Source organism: Ovis canadensis, chromosome 8 (genome assembly GCF_042477335.2).
Source record: "Ovis canadensis isolate MfBH-ARS-UI-01 breed Bighorn chromosome 8, ARS-UI_OviCan_v2, whole genome shotgun sequence".
Taxonomy (NCBI): domain Eukaryota; kingdom Metazoa; phylum Chordata; class Mammalia; order Artiodactyla; family Bovidae; genus Ovis; species Ovis canadensis.
Window position 1 is genome coordinate 65,938,706 of NC_091252.1, and position 11,371 is coordinate 65,950,076.

Consider the following 11,371-nt stretch of genomic DNA (forward strand, 5'->3'; position numbering starts at 1 on the left):
TCCCACCCCCTACAGGTCTGAGCACGCTGAGTCTGAGAATCTGCTACACCGTGTTTAAAGTCCTCTAGGGTATCATTTCCACCAACAGTCATTTGGAACAACTTTTTAAATGTTGGCCTTACACCCAGAAGCTGGTACTGTTATGGGCACAGAAGGCTCATTTGCCAGCTTACTGTCCTCTTTGGCATGACTGCAAGTAGATAATATACTGCCTGATTAAAACGAAACTCACTCAGAATTTGTCTCTGCACCTGTTGTGGCCTATTAAGTAAAGCTTCCCTAGGTCGACCAACTAAATTTTTAGAGTAAGATATTATTAGCTATTGGAATTTATATATTAACATACTTGAACTTGTCATATCATATAGAAGGCTAAGGAACCTGGAAAAAAATGATATAAACTCAAAGTCAACTAATTTGTTATCTAGAAATAAGACATTTTCTAGGGAGCTTATGACTAGCAAATGTTTTATGCAGGAGCTTTATTACAGTTTATTCTAATCTCCAGCTAATAGAATAATAAATATGATACTTGAGAAAGAGACATATTGTCAGGCCACAATGAGGCTGGGATTAAGAAAGATAGTTTAAATACTCTAAGTAGCCAAATGAAGGAGGGGTTTTATCCTTGAGGGTTTTTAAAAAATCATTTCCAAAGCCAGCATAGATAAGTGTAAAATAAGGTCTCCAATTACTCTAATCCTGATGTAGATTTGTTTTTAAACCATTGTTGTCCTCCAGCATTTCACAAAGTTACCTACTCCTTTTCCTAAATTCAGACTCAGGGATTTTATGCTCAAGCTAGTCTTCACACCATTTGCTTCACTCTGCCCCAAAAGATAAGTCACTCCACTGCTATAATTTCAGCCCCAGTCAGCTTTCCATCTTTCTCCTGACTTTGTACTAATCAGCTGCTGCAGAAACATCAGTGCAACTTGGACACACTGCCCTTCCTCCAATTCTTCATGAGAAGTGCCTATTAAGCAGAGGGAAGTAGCGTATCTGAAATTGTGCTGGGGAGACCAGTTTGCTCAATCAAACTAATGCACTTTTGAAATTGGACATGAATTTTGCAGCCCACTTAATTCTTGACAGGGCTCTCCACTGGCAGGTTTCCTTACAACAAGCATACCTCTTGATGCCTATGTTCACCCAGCAACTGTGGAAGAGTCTCCAATCTAAAACTCACCCAGAAAGACCGTGTACTCTTTTGGAGATGGTACTAATGGAAAACACAGACTTTGAGATATTCTTAATTTCACTTATTATTATGGGTTTAGCACATATTAGGCATTCAGTAAATTACTTCATTTTTTCCTAAGGAATATCCTGAAGGTTTTTATGTCTTATACTCTGCATATCTGAAATTATCTGTGATTGAAATGAATGACTCCTCTTCTTTTGGTAGATTAAGATTATGCGAGTTAAGCAAGAGGGAACTATTTATGTAGATGATGCCTCCAACAGAACTGTCAGTCCTAAGAAAGCTGATATTCTGGATGTTGTGGGAATGCTGTATGTTGGTGGGCTACCCATTAACTACACTACTCGAAGAATCGGTCCAGTAAGTGTCAAATTTGTTTCCTTTGTTGCCTAAATAGATGCCTGAGTCATGAATGTATTCTGAATTATTAGGTCACATTGACCCAATTATAGATGAATAGAAAGTCATCTTTCCTGAGAAGTGACAATTTTTCTAGATAGATCTATCAGAGACAATATTAAAAAACAGTGTGGACCCTGGAGCCAGACTCGCTCAGTTTGATTATGTGCTTAACTGGGTGCTCTTGAGCAAGTTGCTTAATTTTTCTTTGACAAAGTCCCCTTTTATGTAAAATAGTATTATAATAATACCAAACAAACAAGGTCGCTGGAAAGATTAAATGAGGTAGTATATTAAAAGTGCTCAGAAGAATACCAAGTATCTAGAAGGTACTAAGACAACAAAAAAGACGATAATGATAATATTGATGGTACTCTTTCAGGAATAGAGATTTAGCAAATACTGAGAGATGCTGTATCTATCTTGTTCAATACTGGGTTCAGAATTTAAAGTTCTCAGTTTTGTAAATCAATATTCACAATAATTTTTTGTCAGACCATGTATCCTGGTTTGCTTTGGAAAGCATTCTTTTCTTTAAAAAAGGGATTAGTATTTTTTTAAAAATGCACTACGCACACATGTGGTTCATTTCTTTGCTTAGATTAGAACATGTGATGACGTGTGGTTGTTCTTCATCAAAGACAGTTGTTCATAATGGTTACAGTTCTCAGTGTTTAACCCCCCTTGTGGATGATCAGTATTCCTTTCCTTTCAAAGCTACTGGCTATGATACCCAGGCTAATCAAAATGAGATTTTCTGAACACTCTTCGGAATGAGAGTGGCAAGAGTGGTTAACTTGCCTCCCTTAACCCAGATGAACTATAATGAAGCAAAGTATGACTGATTTATTTCTAGAGTCCCTAAACTTTGAACGTTTCATGCACACTTTCAAGTTTCATGTATACGTGCATTTTCTTACGAAAGTGTAGACTGCTTTCATTAGATTTTCATAAGGAAGAAGCACTGATCCAAACCTAATTATATTTTCAAGTAGAATTTGAACACAGACTATGGAAAAAAAATGTATATATACTAAGGTTAATAAACTGTCACTTGAAACATGAAATAGAAAGATACTAATTACGAGTTACAGTATCCAGAGGGGGCCCAGACCCTTATCAAACCAGGGGTCCCACTAGGGATATAGTGTGCAGTATTTTAGAATATCAAAACAGTCATATCCCCCAGCTAGACACAGCTTAGTTGAGAAGCAGGATGCGGGATTCTCTGCAGTCATGCCCTGAAGCCTTGGGTGACAGGCCTGATCCGGGGAGTCTGGAGGATGCCTCAGGTCAATCAGCTGATGATTTCTAACACAGAGCACCCTACCAGTGATTATATTCCACATAAAGGCAAACTTCTGCTAAAACCTGGTATGTGTTTCTTCTGACCTGAACGTTTAGGTGACCTATAGCATTGATGGCTGCGTTAGAAATCTTCACATGGCGGAAGCGCCTGCCGATCTTGAACAGCCAGCCTCCAGCTACCGAGTTGGAACATGTTTTGCAAATGCTCAGAAAGGGACATATTTTGATGGAACAGGTTTTGCCAAAGCAGGTGAGGTGCTTCCATCTCCTTCCTGTTGAATATTAACTAGGTGCAAATATTGACTTCTGATTTGTGTGGGAAGATAAAAGTCCCTGGGTTCCTAAACTAGCATCCTTTATTTAAACCAGAAATAAAAACTTGTAGGAGTAATTTTTTAAAATGCCTCTTAAAGATTAATGCATCTGATTCTAACAAAAACTAACAGAAGAAATAAAGTAAAAGGCTATTTGGAGAGTTTATTCTATCTCCTTCCCTGGAGATAATAGTAAAAAAAAAGGGGGGGGGGGTGGAATTTTACAAGAAGGGTCATACGTTTCTATCGTGTAACGTATTTACTTTTCAGTTTTCCCCATCTGCCTTTCTTTCTGGAGATGAGATAGTATTTTTCTTTCTTTCTCTCTTCAATTCCTTGCATGGTTCCATTTCTTTTTCTCCCCTTACACACAGGGAAAGAAACCTTTCCCTTTTTTTAGTATCTCCCTCTTTCCAGTGAACATTTCTAGTCCAGATTTGGGTCACTGTCAGTGAATATACAATTTGGAAAGAAAAATATGAAATAACTTGTACATAATAACCCAAAAATCTGATATTAACATACTTTGAGATACATTCAGTCCTATAGTTACCATAGGAACATGCATTTGTTTGTTAGGAAAAAAAAGAGTACATAATATGTAGCAGTTAACATGGGAACAGAAGTAATTAAGATGTCATTTCTTCTTTCAAGAATATATGATTAAGATTCTTCATGCTCGGAAATCCTAAGAAAACAATTAAAAACAAAACAAAATAACTAGAAACTGTAGAAGACATATAAGCAAGGTTCTGGGGATATTTTAAAAAATGATTTAGTTGGGTTGGGAAAATCAGGAAAGGTTTTATGGAGGAATTGACATTTGAGGTTGGGTTTAAAAGATGAACTGAAGATACATGCAAAGGTTGGAGATAGAAGAGCAGAGCTCTCCAATAAGTGGGAAACTTCCCCTCTGCAGAGCAGAAAACAGAGAAACACAGGATGAGTTAAATATTGAAATGTTGGAGGTTATGCTAAACCCCAAGTTCCATGTTCTGTGAAAGCTCAAAGCTTTTCTCACGTTTTCTGCCAATTCAGATATCTGGTGTTAGCTTGGTCAGATTAGATTCAGCTTCAGACTCTGCAGTTAACATCCACAGATTGACTTGCCATCTTGTGTGGGCTCTTTGGGTTCCAGATCAGACTGGACTGGAAAATTTGCCACATTCCAAGTTTCTAATAACTCCTGCCATCACCTCAACACATAGTGTAATACAAGCTGTATAAGACTTGGGTGGTCAGAGGAGGTTATGTCACTGGAAAACATACAAGTTCAATTTAAACCCTTGACATTGTCCTTAAAAGCTCTCCAGTTGCCAATATCTGGGGGTTCATGGCTTCTTCACTCCCCCTGTCCTCTGCTGAACTGCTTCAAGTCACTCTTCTCTTTTCCTTATTTCTTCTTTTCTAGAACAGAAACAAAATTACTCTGTTTTTCAGGACAATTCAGCTTCTTCTACCTTTTATTCTCAAAATCTCTTCTTAATCCACTTTCATTCATACAAATCCATCAAGTTTCTCAGTATGAAAAAGAAAAGTATTTCGTATAACAGGTGCCTCCCTTCATTGAAGATAGCTGTGGTTACACATAGCCTTTATTTTTTGCTTAATAAACATGAGACCTGGAAAAAAATTTCATGAGTTTTTCCCTAATATTTCATGCAGGTGATATAGTCTAGCCTGATCTTAATGAATCACCTTGTTTCTAAGAAGCATGTCTTAAATACTTGCTAAAAGATGAAATAAACCAATGAATCAAATATGGAAAATTATAGAGAAATGGCTTAAGTTGATAAACTAGAAAAGCCTATTTATGTCCCATAATCTTCTCCTTCAAAATTGCAGTTGCTTTCTTTATAAATAAAATGTTTGGGGATATTTGAGCCTTTTCAGATCATTGTGGAACCATTTAGAGTGCTGTAGTAAAACTTTAGTGAAAAACCATTGAAATGCTTGATTTCATCCAATAGCAAGACTTCTATCAGTCACACCTGGCTCTGAGATTTTCTGAGTCAATCTGAGTGCATATTCATTCACTGATTAAACAAATGCATATTAAACCTCCACTCTGTGCCAGATACTTTAAGCATAGGAATAAAACAGTGAGCATTATAGACAAAGTCCTTGCCTTCACAGAATTTATAGTCTAGGAAGGAAGGCAGCCAAGAAAACAAGGGTGAGGTGTCGGCCATGTGGAAGTCTAGAACTTATAGTTGTCTAACACATGAATGGAAAGCTAGTAAGACCAATGCACTATACAAATTTGAATTAACAATTCCTAAACTCGAATACACAACATTTTTTTAAAATCTTCATTTTACAGTTGATGGATTCAAAGTGGGATTGGACCTTCTTGTAGAATTTGAATTCCGCACCACTAGAACCACTGGAGTTCTTCTGGGAATCAGCAGCCAAAAAATGGATGGAATGGGTATTGAAATGATTGATGAAAAGGTGAGCATCACATCTGCATATCTCTGCCTCTTCGTGGTATTGTTGTTTACAAGTAGAAAGCTTTGTTTTGAAGCATTGCTCTGTTCTTTGTTGAGAGAAGGCTAATTTTATTCTTTTCATCCTTCTGGATTATCTCAAGTGTTCTATGTTTTCAACATACTTATTCTGTGTTGTGGTTGTTCAGTCCCAAAGTTGTGTCTTCACGACCCCGTGGACTGCAACACACCAGGATTCCCCGTCCCTCACAATCTCTCAGATTTGCTCAAGTTCATGTCCATTGCATTGGTGATGCTGTCACAACCATCTCATCCTCTGTCACCCTGCTCTCCTTCCGCCTGTAGTCTTTCCCAGCATCAGGGTCTTTTCCTGAGCTACTTGCATCAGGTGGCCAAAGTATTGGAGCTTCAGCATCAGTCCTTCCAATGAATATTCAGAGTTGATTTCCTATAAGATTGACCGATTTGATCTCCTTGCTGTCCAAGGGACTCTCAGGAGTCTTCTCCAACACCACAATTCAAAAGCATCAGTTCTTTGGTGCTCTGCCTTCTTTATGGTCCAGCTCTCACCTTCATACATGACTACTGGAAAGACCATAGCCTTGACTATACAGACCTTTGTCAGCAAAGTGATGTCTTGGCTTTTTAACACACTATCTAGGTTTGTCATAGCTTTCCTGCCAAGAAGAGGAAATCTGTCACTGCCTCCACCTTTTCCCCTTTTATTTGCCATGAAGTGATGGGACCAGATGCCATGATCTTAGTTGATTTTTTTTTAATACTTAGTTTTAAGCCAGCTTTTCCACTCTTCTTCACCATCAAGAGGCTCCTTAATTCCTCTTTCCTTTCTGCCATTAGCATGGTATCATCTGCATATCTGGGGTTGTTGAAATTTCTCCTGGCAATCTTGATTCCAGCGTGTAACTCACCCAGCCTGGCATTTCTCATGATGTGTTCTGCGTATAAGTTAAGTAAGGTGACAATAAACAGCCTTGTCATCCTCCTTTCTTAATCTAGAACCAGTCAGTTGTTCCATACAAGTTTCTAACTGATTCTTGACCTGCATACAGGTTTCTCTGGAGACAGGTAAGATGGTCTGGTATTCCCATCTCTTTAACAGTTTTCCATAATTTCTTATGATCCACATAGTCAAAGGTTTTAGCTTAGTCAGTGAAACACTCAGGAGGCAGGTAAGATGGTATAGTATTCCTGTCTTTTAGGAGTTTTCCACAGTTTGTGTCAGTTTGCTCACCATGGATAATCTAATTCTAAATACCTTTTCTTTCCCTGCCTGCCGATGACCAGCAACCTGCAGTGATATGACAAGTTTACATGTACTTTGTGCTATAGTGCTTAGGTGAAAAGAGGAAGGCAAAGTGAGAAATTTCACAAGTTTCCTATTTGATTCCTCAACAGGAATCATACTTCATCTATATTCACATTTCCACTCATAGGGTGCTATCACTTCCCAAGAAGAAAAAACGCATCTTTATCCGAAATATGCTTTCCTTTGCCTCTTCCCTCCTTCCTCTCAGTCTTCAAACCATCCTCAAAGGCAGTAAAGCAGAAAAATGCAGGAGCACAGAGACAAAATGGGGGGAAAATAACCAACACGTAATAGTTTTGCCAGATTTTCAAAACACAGTTTCACTGCATCTTGTTGGAGTAAGTCTTACTTCTTCACCTGCTTATCATAGAACCATGGTTCCCTTCAGCTCGTCAGGGTATCAGGTTCCATCATAATCCATGTGGATTTCTCACCAAGCTCTTTTTGTATGCAGAATTCCATTACTACACATTCCACTGAATATAGTAAAATCTTAACTGATATCTACATCACTGTATAGTTGACAAACTTTTTATTTACTTGCACTTTTAATCTTGTTTTTAAAGCCCTTGTTCTTTTTCTTTTACCTTGTCAAATGTTTTGCCAAATTGACTGTTTTTAATGTTTCAGTTATGTTTCTTTTCTACATCAGCTTCAAAAGAATTCTGTCCTCTCAAGTTTCAGGGACCATTCCATGTTACTAAAAACAGATTTTTCTCATTTAGACAAGAACTCCAGTCTAAGTTCTTAATTGTTAGGAATTTAACTGGCCTTCTGGCTCAAAGTCTTTGGTACCTACAACATGGATCTTGCTCCAAAATGTAATTTATGTAACTCTCAATCCTGTATATAAAATAGATTCTGTGAAGGAAAAAATATACAATTAAAATATGAAAATCTTTTTTTAAAATCCTTTCAAATTAATTTATAAATCATCTTCCTAAGAACACCCACCCTCTAAAGAGATCTGTAGTAGGATTTTCCCTTATGTATACCATGTCTTGTTACCTGGCCTCAAATTGTATTTCACATTTTCAGAAAGCTGAGTTATTATCTGCTTCACACATCTTGTCTATTGCTCCCAACAATATCCACAAGCAAACAGCATAATTTGTGACTCCTGGTCATTAAATTTGTATTTTAATTTGTCAGGTTTTTTTTTAAATATGCCTGAGTTACATTGATGTCAAACTATTGCAGCTAATGACTTTCCTAGAGATCATTTTTTACTTTGTGAATCACCATGATACCCTTCTAATGACACCATCTGTGACTGTTCAATGTCCTACTTTCTAGCTCATGTTTCATGTGGACAATGGCGCCGGTCGATTCACAGCCATCTATGATGCTGGGATCCCAGGGCATTTGTGTGATGGACAGTGGCATAAAGTCACGGCCAACAAGATCAAACACCGCATCGAGCTGACAGTCGATGGGAACCAGGTGGAAGCCCAGAGCCCAAATCAAGCATCTACATCTGCTGATACAAATGACCCTGTGTTTGTTGGCGGGTTCCCCAGTAAGTGTTGCCTACCCTAGCAAGAATTTCTTTGCTCTATTTCATTTTGAACACATTTATATTCTATAAGTATGTCCAAGAATGTGTACTTAGGTTGCATCCCAACTTTAGAATCTGCTCCAATAAATAACACCTTATCTGACATTTCGAGCATGTAAAATAAGCATTTTCCTTATATAAACCACATGGGACTGGACTTCTCATGATAGCCTCCAAACTTTCATTTGTGGGAAGTGGAGGCTAGAGGAAATGAATTTGGCTTATGAACAGTATGAGACATTTAACAGCAATCAGGGCCAGAAACAGTGTTCTGATTTTTTAAAAATTAATATACCAGAGGAATCATAAAATGTTATGGAACTTATTTCCTTAAGTTCTGGAAATCATTGGGTTAAACATAGCTAATTTCCCCCTTAGGCTATTATAGAGTTTATATTACAAAGAAACCCAAGCAATAAATCTGCATTCGAAACTACCTCTCCAGCACATTAAATATAACATTTGAACCAGAGTTACCTAAAGTGCCCATAAACAAGAGTGCTCAACTGGATGAGAAATAAGCCAAGAGCCTCTTAATAAAATACTGTAATAACACAGACTCCTGGAATGGTCTTTCAGTATTTTGGCAAGAGGAAACTTTGTCCCTTTATATAGAGCTCCTCTCCTTAACAAACCAGCCAAAATATATATTCAGCAGCAGTTGATGAAGGGAAAGATATAGAAGTCATGGGGACCAATTCTGAGCTCCTCTTTCCAAAGTTGCTCCTGGCTTTTTGAAGATATCACCTTCTGGGACTGCTCTGGCAGTTCAGTGGTTAGGACTCCATACTTGCATTACAGAGGGCACCAGTTTGATCCCTGCCCACTTGGTGAACTAAGATCCCATATGTTGTGTGGTGCCACCAAAAAATATAATAATTTATTTTTTGAAGGGGAAGAAAGGAAATATCTCCTTCTGATTCAGTAAAGATAAACTCCACAGTATTATGAAAGAGAAAATATACTTCATTTACAGTGTATGGGATTTTAGTTAGCACCTAGAAGACCTGCTAAAAGGGACTGTCTCCTTAATAAGAAAAAAGATTTTGTGTGCACTCATAACCCAACTTAACCTTTGGGGATTTATTTTTATAATAGAAATAATAAAGTCACTATTAAAAGTCCACATCCTAATTCAGTATTTAAACTCTTTCATCAGTTACTTTAATTCATTAAATAAAATTTAATAATTTTAAGTCACTCCTGTAAACTTGTTCCTTCAAAATCAAGTTTTTTGTTTGATGTCTTCAAATGCATCATTAATTGTAGATGTTCCCATATTTCAAGGGCCTCCCAGGTGGCGCTAGTGGTCAAGAACCCTCCTGCCATGAGTTCTATCCCTAGATTGGGAATATCCCCTGGAGGAGGAAACGGCAACCCACTCTAGTGTTCTGGAAAAATTCCACAGACAGAGGAGCCTGAAGGGCTACAGTCCATGGGATCTCAAAGAGTTGGACAAGACTGAGCAAACACACTGTATTTCATAATACATAGCTATAAAAAAAGTTAATGTTTCTCTGCCAGTTTAACTGTTAGCAAAGCTAAGAACAAAACCACATAACATTCTCATTGCACCTTAAGCTAACAGCTGACTTATATATGCTCTTAATATGTGCTAAGTCACTTTAGTTATGTCCTACTCTTTGTGACCCCATGGACTGTAGCCCACCAGGCTCCTCTGTCCATGGACTTCTCCAGATAAATACTGGAGTGGGTTGTCATGCCCTCTTCCAGGGGATCTTCCTGACCCAGGGATTGAACCCAAGTCTTTTATGTCTCCTGCATTGGCAGGCAGGTTCTTTACCACTAGTGCCACCTGGGAAACTCCACTCTTCTCATAGTAGCTGCATTTCAAAACTGAGTTCTCTCTGCTTCATTTTCAGATGGCCTCAACCAGTTTGGCCTGACAACAAACATTCCTTTCCGAGGTTGTATCCGATCCCTGAAGCTTACCAAAGGCACAGGAAAGCCACTGGAGGTGAATTTTGCCAAGGCCCTGGAACTAAGGGGCGTTCAACCTGTATCATGCCCAGCCAACTAATACAGATAAGTTCAACTCCAAGAAGGGTCCTCCGAAACAACCATTATCAAGTAAAGCAAATACATTTTACTTACGTATGCTATCAAAACTAATTTGTGCATGCATGTTGAATGCTTTCTATATTCCAGTGGTGCTAATTCAGATCCCAGACTGAATTTTAATTCAAGTTCTTTCTGTTAAGTTCATAACCATTAAACCATTTATTGCATTCTAAATAATTGCTTGTTTTGTGTGATTTTGAGGATAAAAGGCAACTGATCATAACTTGCTGTATTTGCAACATGCCCTGGAGTCATCTCAAGAAGATCTCCGATGTAATTTGTGAAGACAATGATTTTTTTAAATTCTATTTTGAATGTCCCTGGTGGCTCAGTGGTAAAGAATCCACCTGCCAATGCAGGAGACCTGGGTTCAATCCTTATGCAGGGAAGATACCCTGGAGAAAGAAATGGCAACCCACTCCAGTATTCTTGTCTGGGAAATCCATGGACAGAGGAGCCTGGTGGGCTACAGTCCATGGGGTTACAAAGAGCTGGACACAACATAGCAACTGAACAACAACAACAAATTAATACCTTTATCATCCTTTTCCCACACATGTCAGCTTTAGCTTTCTGTAAAAGTCACTAAAAACAGCAGTGGATTTGGCATGTGTGATTGGGAGGGGATCAGCTCCCTACTACCTATGTTTGTAAAAGCATTAGCAAATAATTTCCCTGATCCAGGTTCATTATTAGAGAGTTTTACTAGCCATATGAATGAATACCATT

General features: G+C 38.1%; 1 protein-coding gene across 3 annotated transcripts in view; it reads left to right on the plus strand.

Moving 5' to 3' along the window:
• Positions 1 to 10,816, plus strand: part of LAMA2 (laminin subunit alpha 2) — a 681,429-nt gene extending 670,613 nt beyond the window's left edge. For all 3 annotated transcript variants that reach the window (XM_069598353.1, XM_069598354.1, XM_069598356.1), the window contains 5 exons: positions 1,409 to 1,564; positions 3,008 to 3,161; positions 5,549 to 5,679; positions 8,299 to 8,521; positions 10,444 to 10,816. In XM_069598353.1, the coding sequence (XP_069454454.1) occupies positions 1,409 to 1,564; positions 3,008 to 3,161; positions 5,549 to 5,679; positions 8,299 to 8,521; positions 10,444 to 10,601 (822 nt within the window). In that variant the 3' untranslated portion in view covers positions 10,602 to 10,816. The remainder of the gene's footprint in view (positions 1 to 1,408; positions 1,565 to 3,007; positions 3,162 to 5,548; positions 5,680 to 8,298; positions 8,522 to 10,443) is intronic.
• The last annotated feature ends 555 nt before the right edge of the window (positions 10,817 to 11,371 follow it).